At 46.8% G+C, this 16,515-nt stretch overlaps 1 protein-coding gene across 1 annotated transcript; it reads right to left on the bottom strand.

The window, feature by feature from the left end:
* Positions 1-944: 944 nt before the first annotated feature.
* On the bottom strand, positions 945-9,196 carry LOC122935544 (hemoglobin heart muscle subunit alpha-type-like). The gene is made up of 4 exons (XM_044291315.1): positions 9,102-9,196; positions 8,123-8,327; positions 7,618-7,846; positions 945-1,120 (listed from the first exon to the last, which is right to left on the bottom strand). The coding sequence occupies exons 1-4, from the start codon at positions 9,194-9,196 to the stop codon at positions 945-947; spliced, it is 705 nt and encodes a 234-aa protein (XP_044147250.1).
* Between the last annotated feature and the right edge of the window lie 7,319 nt (positions 9,197-16,515).

The following is a 16,515-nucleotide window of genomic DNA, read 5'->3' as shown; positions in this document are numbered from 1 at the left end:
GAGGGGACAGAAAATCTATTTTGCACCCCCACATAATTATTTCTAGGACCCACTGGTCCGGAATATTTTGCAGCCAGGCCTGCTGAAATAAACTTAGATGACCTCCAACCGGAGGGGAACTGAATTCTGAGCATCGCACAGACGATTTGGAGGGGAAGGGGGAAGGTAAGCGGGAGAGTCAGATCTGCTTTACGGTCCTTTCCACGGCCCGACCCCGTCCGCGTCTGGATGACTCCTGATGTCTGAGACCTTGAGGGGCCCTGGGTTCTAGAACTTCTGGGCCTACTCCGGCCTTGAAAGGATTGTTGGGGGAGGGACTTCCCCTTTTTATCAGCCAGGCTCTCCATTATCTTATCTAATTCTGAACAAGGTCTTCCTGGTTCATATGGTAATCCACACAGACTGAATTTGGAGGTGTTATCGGCAACCCAGGGACGCAACCATAGGGGCCACCGACTGGCGGAAGAGAGAGCCATGCCTTTGGTGGCTAATTTCAGGTGCTGTGTGGAAGCGTCTCACAAAAAGTCAGTTCCAAGGAGTAAGGTCTTGAACTGGTCTAGCACGTCAGTTCTGGAGACTCCAGATTCCAGGTCCGACTGATTTCTAAGAACGCGGGAGCGAACAAACTCCGTGACTTCTGAGGAAGCAACTGCAACTGAAGCAGAGGCTGCAGCTGCGGAATAGCTGCGCCTCAGAGTGCACTTGGCCCTCCAACCTAATAAATCCTGAAGGTTGCTTCCGTCATCAGAAGGAACTAAGGTCCTCTTAGACAACTTGGAGATCGCCATATCAACCTTCGGAGGCGGTACCCACAGTTCTGATTCCGACTCCTGGAGAGGAAACATCAGTTTAAATCTCTTCGTGAGAACTGGACCTTTTTCAGGATGCTTCCATTCAGTTAACATAAGCTTTTTTTTTTTAATCTTTATCCACTTTAAAGGCTCTTAGCCCCCTAGAGGTGGATGGTGGAGCTTCCCCTTGCTCATCATGATCCCTCGGATGGAGCGTAGAAGTCTTTGCGCCTTCTCCGCAGAAAAAAGATAAGTGGCATCATCTTCATCAGAAGAGGAGGAGGAACGGCTTTCAGCCGAAATGATGTCTTCAGCCATAGGTACAGGACCTGGCGATGAAGATCTCCATAATGGAATTACCCATGAATTCCTTCATCCAGCCGAACATGTCACCCATCGTGGGTTGCGTCGGAGGAGGGCGGCATAAAGGACACATATTGAATTCATAGGAGTCCGGCATCGGCATCTCACAGTTGGCACAAGTTAGGTGCTTCTGTTAATGGGAGGATTTCCCATGCTGGTCACCATTGGGAGACGCCTTCTGAAAAAACAACTTGGAAAGTAGTTTAGAACTAGACTCACTGCAGGCAGAGAGGGAGAGTCTGGCATTTGCTGAGCTTTTATAGCTAACAGACCCTCCCCCTAGTGTAGCCCCTCGCCGGAAGTGACCCACTGTCACTACATTATTTACTTATAAAGATAAACCAGAAGGGCCCACCCTTCGATTATATATATAAATCTGGGGCAAAAATACAATTCAGGCACAGCAGGGCCGAAGGGCAGCTGAAACAGCCGCTGACCCGGAAGTAGTCATCTGATGCACTTCCGGGTATGGCGCGCATAACGCCGAGTGCGGCAGCAGGGTCCGCGGCCAAGTACAGGCCGAGCCCAGGGGGATATCGCCGGGATATAAAGGTCCCAACAGGCCCCCCTACCATCTAACTGCTGCAGAAGCCGCAATCCGGCAGAACCTAGGAAAAAACAGCCACAAGTACCAAGAACTTGGCAGCAAACGATTCAAAAAGGTAACAGGCAGCGCCTGAACCTGTCCTCAGTCCACAGGACAGACAAAAAAGCACTGGTTTAAGGCCGGACGTCCCTTTATAGGGGGTGGGTTATTTGTTTAATTGTCTTGGTAGCAATTTTAAATCAATAAAAATTCCACCTGTCCTACCATTTTCACAGGGGAGAACTCCCCACTTGTGCTGCTGGTTAGGACATAAGGGAAAGCGAGTGTTTTTGCTCCTCTTGCATTTTTTTTTTTTTAAACACAACGGGGGAGTTTTATCAAAACTGGTACAAAGGGAATCTGGCTGAGCTGCCTATAGCAACCAGATTTCACCTTTTATTTTTCAGAGCTTCTTTGGAAAATGAAAGATAGAACATAAAAAGCGCTTATACTGAGCAAAAAAAAACAAAAAACATTTTTTCTGGCATATTTTTAGTGGGAGAAAACAATGCCAGAGAGAATGTGTGTGAGGAGGAAACCTCGGGGCGGAGTAACACATGGTAGCGTTATCACTGTTTAGGGCCCTGTAGGGGGCAGTATTACTAATGGGGCATTCTAGAAGGGAATTACTATTGGTGGGACTATGAGGAGCGCTATTACTATGGGGGCTCTATTATTTCTTCAGGATAGTATTTGGGGTATCGGGGGGCACAGTGAGCAGCAGGATAAGGGCTCATGCACACCGTGGCCATATCGTGGGCCGCATACAGGGGGTCCGCAATACAAGGGCATCACTTGAATTCACTTGAATAGGTCCGCAATCACAGAGATGCGGAACGGTGGCATGGATCGGAAGCACTACCGAGTGGTTTTCTGTCCGTGCCTCCGCACCGCAAAAAAGTAGTGCATGCACTACTTTTTTGCGATGCGAACCGTCGGATGCAGATCGCAGACCCCATTCAAGTAAATTGGTCTGCAATCCGCATGCGGCTGCTCCAGTCGGTGCCCATGCATTGCAGACCGCAATTTGCGGTCTGCAGCACGGGCCTGGCCAGCACACTGTGCGGACTCCAGGTTGGGGGATGATGATAGAGAAGTGAGGAAGCTAAGACGTCTGTGTGTCACACTCTGCAGAGACGAGGCGGCTGAGAAAAGATGTACGGACCAAATGGAGAAGATGGTGACAGACAAGATCTACATCGGAGGAGACGTCACCTGGGAGGCCTGGAGGTGAGAGGTGCGTGCTGCTGTATAGCGAGTACAGGAAAATGTGGTGTGCGGGGGGAAGGGGGGGGTGACTTAGAGAACCTGGGCCATATGAATTGGGGTAACAGGAGAAAATCCAACACAGCAACACCCCATATGTGCTCATATACTGCTGTATGGGTGCACCGCGCTGCAGTGATTTCCCGACCAGCGCCGTACAGCACTGTTTCTGCATCACCTTTTGTATTTAAAATTTTCCTGGGGAAGGTCTTGTCTGAGGCCTTGTTTTATCCGGGATAACATGATGATTTCATTGGTACCATTTTTTGGTAGGAATGCTTTTTGTGAGGCAAGGTGACCCAAATTTGGCTGTTCTGGCAGTTTTTATTTTTTGTTTTTCGTTACAGACGCTGCAAAACCAATCATGTCTACATTTGTGTTTCAGTTTTACACAATAAAAGCATTCTTGAAAAAAATAAAAATCATGTTTTTGTGTCACCATTTTCAGAGAGCCTTTTGTTTTTTCTGCCGATCGCCTTGTGTGGGGGCTTGATTTTTACAGGATGAGTTGAATGTTTTCATTGGAACCATTTTGGGGCTAGATATGACTTTTTGATTGCTTGATAGTCTGCTTTTTGTGACCAAAAAATGTCTATTTTGGTACTATATTTTTTTTTTATGTCGATCACCTGACAGGGCGGATCATATATGTTTATGGATGTTGCACACATGGCAATATCTGGGAAAGGTCTTTTTTTTTTTTACTTCAAACGTATATTTGTTTTACCTATTATACTTGTCCCAGTATGGGACTTCAACTTTTGGGAGTCGGGTGGTTTATTTCCATAGGTGAAGCAGGAGGCCGTCCGCTCCCTGCTTTACTGTTCCGCTGGTCTCCGGCGCTCCCCGCTCAGGCCGCGCTGCTGGCAGTGGGAGGAGCGCTAAAGCCCAGGAATCATCCGCCTGCACAGCCAGCAGCGCGACGTGTGTGTGAGCGCGTCCTGCTGCTGGGAACGCAGGATGTGCCGATCAGGGAAGCAGGTGAGGGGGCACAATGTGGGCATTAGTCCTGTATTCATATCTGCTTATTTAAAAACCATTTAAAATAGGAATCCAAAGCGGGCTTTGGTAGAGGTACCAGCCAGTACCAAACCCAAGTTCGGATTGCTATTTTAATTGTTTTCAAATACTCAGATATGAACACAGTAGGAATTCACCAAAGTCTCACGCGACTTTGGGCGAGATGAAGTTTGGCTCCACGAAGCCCATACATTTTAAGGCCTCTTTCACACGACCATATGGCTATTTTAGTGTTTTGCGGTCCGTTTCATGGATCCGTTGTTCCGTTTTGTTGTTTCCTCTCCATTTTTCTGAATGGCATATACTGTAATTACATAGAAAAAAATTGGGCTGGGCATAACATTTTCAATAGATAGTTCCGTTTTTGCGGAACTGATACGGATGCATTTCCGTATGTGTTCTGTTTTTTTTTGCGGACCCATTGACTTGAATGGAGCCACGGAATGTGATTTGCGGGCAATAATAGGACATGTTCTATCTTTCAACGGAACAGAAAAACGGAAATAGAATGATTATGAAGTACATTCCTTTTTTTGCGGAACCATTCAAAATGAATGGTTCCGTTTTCCGGAACGCAAATTTTTTTTAATTAAGTTGTGTGAAAGAGGCCTAATGCTGTGCAGAAAAAGCATTAACATTGAAGTTTTTGAACTAAGGTCGATTCACTTAAGGTCTCCTGCACACGAATATGTGCGCCCCGCAATGCACGGACACCCACCGTGGGGCAGCCGCAGCGGATTATGGACCCATTCACTTTAATGTCTGCGATCCATCCGTTCCACGAAAAGAGAACATTTCCTATCTTTTTGCTGAACGGAAGTATGGGATAAAACCCACGGAAGCACTCCGTAGTGCTTTCGTTCTGCATCTCCGGATTTGCGGACCCATTGAAATTAATTGGTCCGCATCCGTGATGCAGAATGCCCACGGAACGGCGCCCGTGTATTGCAGTCCTCAATACGGCAACGGGCAGCGCACGTTCGTGTGCAGGAGGCCAAAGCCTAATTAGAATGGGTTGGTCTTACAGAACCAGCACAGCGCCCCCTGCTGGGCATTTCACAGGGATTTCCCTTCCTTACAAAGTATATTAGGCTACATACACACGACCGTGTGCCCCAGAGGCCGTATTGCGGCCTACAATACACGGGCACGGCCGTGTGCATTCCGCATCACGGATAGCAGACCCATTCAAGTGCAATCACAGAGATGCGGAACGGAGGCATGGAAACACGACAGAGTGCTTCTGTGGTGTTTCTGGCCGTGCCTCAGTGCATGCACTACTTTTTTGCATTGCGGACCGTCGAATGCGAATCGTGGACCCCATTCAAGTGAATGGGTCCACAATCCGCATGTGGCTGCCCCCCGGTCTGTGCACGTGCATTGCAAACCACAATTTGTTGTCCGCAGCACGGGCACGGAGCCCTAACGTTCGTGTACATGTAGCCTAAGGCTGAATAAAGCCCTCCGTCCATCCAGTTCGGCCTTTTATCCTGCAAGCTGATCCAGAGGAAGGCAAAAAATCCCCTGTGAGAGAGAAGCCAATTTTCCTCACTTTAGTGGGGAACAATTCCTTCCCGACTCCAATCAGGCATCAGAATAACTCCCTGGACCAGCGACCCCTCTCTAGTAGCTACAGCCTGTAATATTATTACGCTCCAGAAATACATCCAGGCCCCTCCTGAATTCCTTTATTGTACTCACCATCACCACCTCCTCAGGCAGAGAGCTCCATAGTCTCACTGCTCTTACCGTAAAGAATCCTCTTCTATGTTTGTGTACAAACCTTCTTTCCTCCAGACGCAGAGGATGTCCCCTCGTCACAGTCCTGGGGATAAACAGATGATGGGAGTGATCTCTGTACTGACCCCTGATATATTTATTCCTTATGTGATTATTATTTTTGCTCTATCGCCACAGGGATCTTGTTCCAGATCCTCCGGACATCATGTCAACATGCCAGCGACACCCTGGATGTGGTAGGACCAGTTGGTTCTTTTAAGGTGTATTGGTACAACGGTCTACCTTTTGAGAGATTTTAGTAGGTAGGTGGGACTGGGTGAGCACAGTTATGCATTGGGCGGAGTGGCAACAGCAGGGGGCGCAATGCTGAACCCATGCCCCATGTGCTGGAAAGCCTAGGTACACCTCTGCTATAGTCAACACCAAAAAGGCATAACACAGCTGATATATATATATACATACTTTATTAATGTAGCAAAAAGGAGTATAGGGTAAAATACAATAACAATGCAATGTGGATAAAAGATCAATCAATTCCCAAAATGGGTATAAAGTGCAAAGAATAATACTCTGCTATGGTGCAGAATGGGAGCTGTAGTACATCCAACGGTATCAAAACGCAGTTCCAAACAATTCACAGTGCAAATCTTCCCCAATAGCAACGTATGGATATCAGCAATGATGGAGGTTGTAGTACTCCTCTCCATCTTTCCAAAGTCTCTTTGCAGAATCTAAGGCTGGCAATAAGACTCAAACATGGCCGTAATTCCCAGTTGAGGGGTTTAAGATACAGCTGGCCAGGAGCATGTCCAAGTGTAAAGGAGATACCAGCTATGTCCCCCTCACTGCAGCCTTAAGGGGGAATTCCAGTAACAGAAAGTTCTCTTATCTACAGGACTACTCTGCTACATCCAGCGCTCCCATAAAAAGGAAAACAATGGAGCGGTGGCATATATTTCCAACCTGCTGCTCCACAAAGTATGAAGTCTCATGACCAGTGGGGGTCCCAGTAGTAGAACACCCACCAAAATTCATTTTCCTCTATCCTGTGGATAGGGAATAGCTTTCTCTTACTGGAATAAACATTTAGTCAATGAATACCTTACTGTGCTCGTCCTGCAAGTTTTGGACCTTCTAGTTCTTGCTCTCTGGAGTACTGTGAGATGGCTTTATTGAGACCAATGTCTCAGAGATAGTTCTAAGTCCCAGAGAATTCCTACCAATGTTGGAGTGGGGTTCTTTGGCCCAGAGGAAGTTATTCTCTGGGTCCAACCTCTATATCCTTAATAAATGTCCATTTGATTAAAAACCTAAGATATAGACCCTAGTGGGAAGTGATTATCTTCAAAGGCAGCTCCAAATGGGCTTTTTTTGAAATCCTGGACCTTTTACGCCCATTTAATCAGAGCCTGGGCACCAGGAGGATCCTCTGGTGGGCCAGTCTGATACTGAGGACTTGGCTTGAGATGTGAGCACATGCACTTCTTAAGCTAACAGACCCTAAACCTAGGGGCAGACCTAGATCCAACTCCTAGCCTCCTATGGGGCAGAGTCAGGACTGGTACTCTTGATCTATCCATACAAAACTACGTGGGCTGTAATACATTGGAACATTAAACAAAGAATTTGTACTGCAAATCTGTTTTATTAAGTGCCCCCACAGGAAATCCAGAGAACCTTCCACCTGGATTAGAGGCCCCCCGACCTTCTGTAGGTTCTAAGTTACATTCAGACAACAGATTGTGCTGCACCATAAGGAGGGAGACAACAAGAAACCCAATAAGAGATCTTAAACTGGCCCAATGATAGATGGTTAAGAATTAGGAGATTGTTGGATTATTAATGACATACTAGACCACACAAGCCCATTTATGTCTCCTACAACCGGTGACATCATTCCTTCTGCCCCGGCTGCATAGTCTACTGCAGGGATTCTCAATCTGTGGCCCTCCTGCTGTTGTGAAACTCCGACCCTGGAGATCAGGGCAACAGCAACTTCATTGAGGAACTTGTCACAGGCCGACTTGTCCACATCTGGGAAATGCTTGACGATGACCTCCAGGAGACAACCACACAGCAGCTGGGATGGATGATGGGAGTTAATGCACACAACTCTTATAAGTGCTCATGCACACAGCCGTATAATTGCAGATCAGATGTGGAGATTGAAGATTTGTTATTGATATTACCTAGATGCAATTTTGCCCAGAAATGGCACCACTCGTCCATGGGTTCTGTAGTGCAACACCATTGACAGTGATTGTGGAGGAACTGCAGTACCAGATACAGCCATGGACAAGAGTGGCGCCATTTTTAGCAGACTTTCTGATCCCCACTGGACAGATCTGCTCCTCACCTTGATGTTGTCCACACTGAGCTTCAGCTTGTTGGTGTGCATCTCCCGCAGGGTGGCCAAGTTCTCCTGCAGATTTCCATAGTGGTTGAGGGCATCATTAATAGCGTGGATGATCTTCCCTCCATGTGTCTTCAGATCCTGACTGCCGGGGGTCACGTCCATGTGAGTGAAGTGGGACTTGGTGTCTGGATGGTGCTGGAAGAGACTGAGGAGAGAGGAACATCCAGTGTTATAGGAGAACAGCATCCTTACCCCATGTACCAAGGAAAACAAGATGACCAGACACTGGGGGGGCGGGAAGGAAGTATTAAGCCTCTTTCACATGTCAGTGTTCTCCACGGACAGCACACGTCGCCCTTCATTTTAATGGGTGTATTCACATGGTCTGTGGGTCTGTATTGATGCATGCTCTATTTTGTCCGTGTTCACGGATCCATCACCCCAATTATAGTCTAAGGGTCCATGGAATCCATGGGTGCAACACAGATGCCACAGATCATTAGGAAGAGATACTATGAAAATTATTTCACAGCTGTGCAGGGTCAGTGAAACACGGATGGCACATAGACAGCAAAAAAAATAGACAGGGGAAATAAAATAACAATAATAATAATAATAATAATAATAAGTGGCCAAAACCCATGACAGCTTACAGAGAGTCGCTAGACATACAGGGTGTGATTATATGCAGAGTATAGCGCTTTTACCATCCTCAAAAAAATTATTAATCGTTCACGAGAAATCCTTTTAGACTTCTATGGACACAGTATTTCCACCAACACATTCCCCTCCCCCACTGAGATAAACATGCATGCTCTGCTCTATTCCTGGGTTACAGTTTTTCTTGATCAGGGAACATCTTAAACTAATCGGATACATTGTTGCATGTAGTGCAGGGGGCGGAGCTCCAGGTGTAACAATGTATCAGCTCCTCCTTCCCAGCCCCTTGTAGCAGTGACTATCTGGCTCTGCCCCTCACCTCTCCATGGCTTCACCTCCAATCTTCTCAGCGTCAGCGTTAATCTTCACAAACAAGGGCTCCAAAGCCGCCTTCTCAGCATCTGATAGCGCCATCCTGGGATGTGAAGCTCCAGCACAAGGGCCAATCTGCACTGAGGGGCCCCAGACTCCATCATCACCTTTATATAGGGAGGAATGGCTGCAGATCCAGCACACCTGGGGCCTACAGGAGAGCCTGACAACCTGGCCTGGCTGACAACTCCTGGGACTGGAGGGCAGACACAATCAGCCGGTGGCTCCTGTAGATTAGGGGAATGTTCACACAACAAACATTTTTGTTACAGGTTTTCACTGGAATTCAGAACCAAAGACGCTTTTTTCATTGATTTCAATGTTAATTCAAACATTGGTTTTGAAAGTTCTGCTGTAAATTGAAAACCACCAGCAACAGAACTCAGCGGAAAGTCTATGCAAAAGATGAAACTCAGGGCAATAAAGAGAGTGTTTTTGCCCCTGGCGTTTTTTTCTTAGTTTGGATTTTTAAAATTCCTTTTGCATTTTATAAAACACAACAGGGGGAGATTGATCAAAACTGGTGCAAAAGGAAACTGGCTTAGTTGCCCATAGCGACCAATCAGATTCCACCTTTCATTTTTCAGAGCTCCTTTGGTAAATGAAAGACAGAACTAGAGATGAGCGAATTTCATGTTATGAATTTCTTTCATGCTTCGTTTGGTGGTAAAAGCAGAATCGCGTTGTGGATTCCGTTACCACGGACCATAACGCAATTCTATGACGGAATGCCTTTAGAGGCATTCCGTTATTCATTCCGTCATAATAGAAGTCTATAGGCTGCAAAACGGATCCGTCCCGTTTCCGTTATGCAGGGGAGTCCTCTCCTGATCCTGAGTCCTCTCCTGCATAACGGAAACGGGACGGATCCATTATGCAGCCCATAGAATTCTATTATGACGGAATGAATAACGGAATTCCTCTAAAGGCATTCCGTCATAGAGTTGCGTTATGGTCCGTGGTAACGGAATCCATAACGCAATTCTGTTTTTACCACCAAACGAAGCGTGAACGAATTTCAAAATAGGAAATTCGCTCATCTCTAGATAGAACCTAAAAAGCACTCATACTATGCAGAAAAAAAACTTTTTGAGTGCATATTTTCAGTGGGAGAAAACAATTCCAGAGTGAATGTGTGCGAGGAGGAAACCTCGGGGTGGAGTAACACATGGTGGAATTTACCCCACAGACAAATCTGCCATAAATTCTGCTCATCTCACATGCAGATGTTTCAGTGAATTTCACCCCCTCAAAAAAAACTAATAAACCCAAAAGATGAAATCTGCAATAATTCAGGGATTGATTTATCTGTGGTGTGTAGACAGCGTGCTGTCCACCCGGGGGAGTAGTCACGATGTGTAGGATGCGAGGGATATACTGTGGCCTAATGTTTGTGTCACGGTGCTCCTACTTTCAGGCTGACGCTTCCTGGGGGTCAGTCTCCAGTGAAGAGTTTGAGTTGGAGCAAGGAACAAAATGAAGTCCAGACTTTGTGAAGTTTAACTTTTTTTTACTTGAAATAGATTTGCAGTAACAGAACGGTGCTTGATATTTCTCTTTCTTGGTTCCGGCAGTATGCACGGCTCTGGCAGTTGGCCATGACTGTTTATTCAGTAATGCTACCTTTAGATTCAAGTTTTGGTTACTGTCTCGGAGTGGGGTGTCTTGGACCCATTCTCCCCCTCTAAGATACAAAATCCTATTAATACCAGGAGTGGGCTGCTCTACGAACTGCTTTCCCAAAGCTCCTGCAGCCGATATATTTTTTTTTCTGCTGATCGCCTTGTGTGGGGGCTTGTTTGTTGCGAGATGAGTTTATGTTTTCATTGATACCATTGGGGTAGATAGGACTTCTTGATTGCTTGATATTGTGCTTTTTGTGACCCCAAAAATGTCTATTTTTAGTATTTTTTGTTTACAGAGTTCACCTGACAGGGTAGATCATGTTATATTTTTATAGAGCTGGATGTTATGAACGTGGCGATACCTAATATTTATTTATTTATTTCTACTTGAAAATGGCTTTCTGATGGGAATGTTTTTATTTTTCTTTAAACTTTTTATATGAAACAATTTTTTTTCACTTTTTATATATTTCCCAGTATGGGACTTCAACTTTTGGGAGTTTGATCCCTTCTTCAATGTTGTACAATACACCTTGCACAGGGCCGGATTAACATAGGGGCGGATGGAGCTGCAGCTCCAGGCCCCTGCGTGAAAATAGGCCCAGCAGGCAGCAGCCTGCAATTGCCCCCCCGAGCTGGCGGCGCGGCGCGGCCCTGGACCCTGTCGAAAACCTAAATTAGGGGGCGGCGTGCTGGCACAGGGAGATGAGCGCTTCCATTGTGGCTCATTGAGCGCTTCCAGAGCGATACAGATGACTGTGCTGTGTCAGGGCAGGGGAGGGGAGGGAGAGGCGTGTCCCTTCTTTGTGTCTCTGATAGGCTGCGGCCGGCAGCCTATCAGAGGCCGGCGCAGAGGGCGCGATGACGTCATCACACCGCCTGAGCCGTACAGCGTGGGACACAGGCCGGAAGAGGCCTGCATTGCATCGCTGACATGGAGGTAAGTATAAGTGTTTTTTGTTTTATATATATCTATTACAATACTTTTAGGAAAAGTCTTTTACTGTCACATGATGGCAGGGAGCCTCTTTTTACTGACACATGATGGGGCATGGGGGGGCCCTCTTGTTACTGGCACATGATGGGGGGCCTCTTGTTACTGGCACATAATGGGGCATAGGGGGGGGCTCTTGTTACTGGAACATGATGGGGGGGCTCTTGTTACTGGCACATGATGGGGGCTGTCCTGTTACTGGCACATGAAGGGGCATAGGGGGGGGCTCTTGTTACTGGCACATGATGGGGGGCCTCTTGTTACTGGCACATGATGGGGGGGCTCTTGTTACTGGCACATGATGGGGGGGCTCTTGTTACTGGCTCATGATGGGGGGGGCTCTTGTTACTGGCACATGATGGGGGGGGCTCTTGTTACTGGCACATGATGGGGGGGGCTCTTGTTACTGGCACATGATGGGGGGGCTCTTGTTACTGGCACATGATGGGGGGGCTCTTGTTACTGGCACATGATGGGGGGGCTCTTGTTACTGGCACATGATGGGGGGGCTCTTGTTACTGGCACATGATGGGGGGGCTCTTGTTACTGGCACATGATGGGGGGGGGCTCTTGTTACTGGCACATGATGGGGGGGGCTCTTGTTACTGGCACATGATGGGGGGGCTCTTGTTACTGGCACATGATGGGGGGGCTCTTGTTACTGGCACATGATGGGGGGGCTCTTGTTACTGGCACATGACGGGGGGGCTCTTGTTACTGGCACATGACGGGGGGGCTCTTGTTACTGGCACATGACGGGGGGGCTCTTGTTACTGGCACATGACGGGGGGGCTCTTGTTACTGGCACATGACGGGGGGGCTCTTGTTACTGGCACATGACGGGGGGGCTCTTGTTACTGGCACATGATGGGGGGCTGTCCTGTTACTGGCACATTATTGGGGGCACTTGCAATGAGCAGAACACTGGGTCAGTGGGGTTGCTATGCAGTGGGTCAATTTTATATGTGTATAAGTTTGTGACGCCAGTTGCAGCTTGCGCAGGTACTATAGCAGGGCCCTTTAAGATAGTATAGCTCATATACCAAGTGAGGAATGCCAGAGGGGGAATAATGTCTCTATGCAGTGTCAACGGTGTATACTACCTTGGTACGGCTGGACTCCTGTATCCTGGCTCACATGCAACAAATTGAGTGTTGTTAGAGTTTTGATGGAATAATTAAGATCCAGACAGGAGATATCGTCCAACTCGTCTTTACTTAATGGCAGCTTTAAATCCGTACAAGTTACAGCTTCAGTCTTTAGGTCCCAGCAGGTTTTGGCAATATGTGGCAGGAATTTATATCTATTCTGCATCTAGTACATACGCCTATAGATCTGGCAGGTATTAGTCTTCTGCTCTGTCTGTAGTCTGCTTGGTAGTGGGCCTGACTAGCTGAGGAGGAATTTGGCTTCTCCTGGACTTAGGAAATGTACTCACAGCTTGGCTCACAGGGGATGCTTCTTCCTGGATGCTGGAGATGGCTGCTTCTCTGGTCAACCAGCTGAGGTAGATGACTCAGGCTGGGAAGATGGATCCGGGCCTCAGCCGAGGTTGGATCCAGGGTTGGGATCCCTTGTTCTGGGAGCTCCTATCGACACAACCTACCCCAACAGGGGTGGCTGGTACACTCACTAGACTTCCTACTCCTCCTCATGATACAGGACATGGGAACGTTGCACTTCTGCTCATACAGGGGAGCCTAGACTGGAATGGACTATTCCGGTCTAGATATACTAAACTCTTCTATAGACTGCCTATACATTGCCGCCACCTACTGGTGTACATGAATAATTACAGCAATTTACATAAAACAGTCACACAATATACAGTATACCTCTACACTGTGCCACGCAATATACAGTATACCGCTACACTGTGCCCCGCAATATACAGTATACCGCTACACTGTGCCCCGCAATATACAATATACCTCTACACTGTGCCCCGCAATATACAATATACCTCTGCACTGTGCCCCGCAATATACAGTATACCTCTACACTGTGCCCCGCAATATACAGTATACCTCTACACTGTGCCCCGCAATGTACAGTATACCTCTACACTGTGCCCCGCAATGTACAGTATACCTCTACACTGTGCCCCGCAATGTACAGTATACCTCTACACTGTGCCCCGCAATATACAGTATACCTCTACTCTGTGCCCCGCAATATACAGTATACCTCTACTCTGTGCCCCGCAATATACAGTATACCTCTACTCTGTGCCCCGCAATATACAGTATACCTCTACTCTGTGCCCCGCAATATACAGTATACCTCTACTCTGTGCCCCGCAATATACAGTATACCTCTACTCTGTGCCCCGCAATATACAGTATACCTCTACTCTGTGCCCCACAATATACAGTATACCTCTACACTGTGCCTCACAATATACAGTATACCTCTACACTGTGCCACACAATATACAGTATACCTCTACACTGTGCCACACAATATACAGTATACCTCTATACTGTGCCACACAATTTTTATTTTATTTTTAAGCTAAGTAAAGGCTAAAGAAGAGATTCTATAAAAGATATGCAAGGTATCGATACATCAACATCTATGCTGGTGATTTCATATGCATAAAACATAGGACAGATGCACTGTCTGTGTTATAAAAGATTGCTATGCGTTGCGTTTTCATTTTCAATAAAAAAAAAAGGCCCATTAAAATCTTCAGCACCAGGCCCATCATGCTCTTAATCTGGCCATGACCTTGAATCGTATAGCATTTAAGGCTACTTTCACACTTGCGGCAGAGTGATCCGGCAAGCAGTTCAGTCACTGGAACTGCCTGCAGGGTCCGGCAAAACGTAAGACAACTAATGGCATTTGTAAGACTGATCGGGATCCTGATCAGTCTGAAAAATGCATTGCAATACCGGATCTGTCTTTCCGGTGTCATCCGGCATTAATTTTTTTTCAACTTTTTTTCAGTCTGCGCATGTGCAGACCGGAAGGATGGATCCGGCTTTCCGGTATTTTGAATGCTGGATCCGGCACGAATACATTCCTATGGAAAAAAAAATGCCGGCATTCAGGCAAGTCTTCAGTTTTTTCGCCGGAACTCAGTGCCGGAAAAGAAAAACGCAAGTGTGAAAGTACCCCCAGCCTGCCTGTATCACACAGGCATATCGCTATGAGATGCAGCCGGCAGGCGCTAGAAATGCCTATGGGGCTGCGGCCAGCATTAGGTCCCTGGCACTGCAGCGCGGGGAGCCGATGCATAAAAGATTCAGGTCTCATTTGAAGGTTTTTTTCTGAAATTATTTCCAGTAGGAAAGGTGATGGAAAAAACACCAGCGCTTCAGCAAGATACAATATAACTGCCATAGACATGAAAAAACAATGCACAAAAATAAAAAAAATTATACCTGGGTTTCCAACATTGTATAATTCTCAGACTTTCAGCGTGGAGCTGGAGTTTTATTTCTTCAAAAAATAAAAAAGCTAGTTTATTAAAAAATAGTCAAAAAAAACTGGGTAGGAGGAGTGGAGAATGGGAGTGGTTGTGGTGCTGGCTGCAACAGTTCTTCACACAAATCATTGGCAGTCCTCACACTGATGCTCCCTGGGGCCGGGCAGTGACAGGAGGGCGCACCCTGATGTGGAGGCTCCTGTCTGATGGTAGATGTGCAGGGTCCCACAACTAGGCAGCGGTACACTGCAAAACTGGGGTTAAAATATATTTTTGTAAATGCAAAAATACATAATTACTGTGAAGGGGCCACATGGAAGAAATAATACTGTGAGGGCCACAATGTGGGCATTAGTACTGTATGGTAGCACTAAGGGGAAATATCCCACATCACTCTGTTTTACATTAGGTTTAGCGAATCAACCTTCAGATCAGAGATCAGAGATCAATCAAATGTATGGGCTCCACGGGGCCAAACTTTCTCACAAAGTCGCGTGAGACGTTAGTGAATTTCTACGGTATTCGTATTTAAAAACAATGCTTGCCCCCGATGCTGTAAAGCCTAGCTACACCTCCGCAAAAGGTGCCGAATGGGAGCTGAAGTACGGTATCAAAACGCAGTTCCAAACAATTTACAGTACAAATCTTCCCCAGTAGAAATGTATGGATGTCAGCAATGAAGGAGGTAGTAGTACTCCTCTCCATCTTTCCAAAGTGTCTCTGCAGAATCTACGGCTGGAAATAAGACTCTCGCAAACATGGCTGTAATTCCCAGCTAAGAAGGGGCCGTATTAAGATACAGCTGGCCAGGAGCATGTCCAAGTGTAAAGGGGGTACCAGCTATGTCCCCCTCACTGCAGTAAAGTATTTATCAGCCTTAAAGGAGTATTCCAGTTACAGAAATGTCTTATCTACAGGACTACTCTGCTATATCCAGTGTTCCCATATAAAGAAAGAAAGGAGCACTGTTATACATTTCCAACCAGCTGCTCCATCCTTTTCAGGCGGCTCAACAGAGTATGGAGTCCCCAGTCTCATGACCAGTTGGGGTCCCAGTAGTAGAACCCTCACAAACATTCATTTCCCTCTATCCTGTGGATACGGAATAGCTTTCTCTTTCTGGAATAAACCTTTAAACAGTGAATAGCTTACTGACTCCAGTGCTCAGCCATGCAAGTTTTGGACCTTCTAGCTCTTGCTCTCTGGAGCACTGAAGTAGAGATGGCTTTATTGATACCAGTATCTCAGAGAACCCCTACTGATGTTGGAGTGGGGTTCCTTAGCCCACCAAATGAGGTTATTCTCTGGG

Source organism: Bufo gargarizans, chromosome 4 (assembly GCF_014858855.1).
Source record: "Bufo gargarizans isolate SCDJY-AF-19 chromosome 4, ASM1485885v1, whole genome shotgun sequence".
NCBI lineage: Eukaryota > Metazoa > Chordata > Amphibia > Anura > Bufonidae > Bufo > Bufo gargarizans.
The sequence above is the reverse complement of the archived record's forward strand: the minus strand, read 5'-3'. Positions and strand labels throughout refer to the sequence as shown.

What these genes read in the sequence shown, in the direction of transcription:
- LOC122935544 (XM_044291315.1), bottom strand. Translation starts at nt 9,196, where the DNA reads ATGGCGCTATCAGATGCTGAGAAGGCGGCTTTGGAGCCCTTGTTTGTG. An exon ending in TCAGTGTGGACAACATCAAG is followed by an intron (nt 7,847 to 8,122) that starts GTGAGGAGCAGA and finishes CATCCATCCCAG; the next exon opens with CTGCTGTGTGGTTGTCTCCT. An exon ending in AAATGGGCTTGTGTGGTCTA is followed by an intron (nt 1,121 to 7,617) that starts GTATGTCATTAA and finishes CTTCATCGCCAG; the next exon opens with GTCCTGTACCTATGGCTGAA.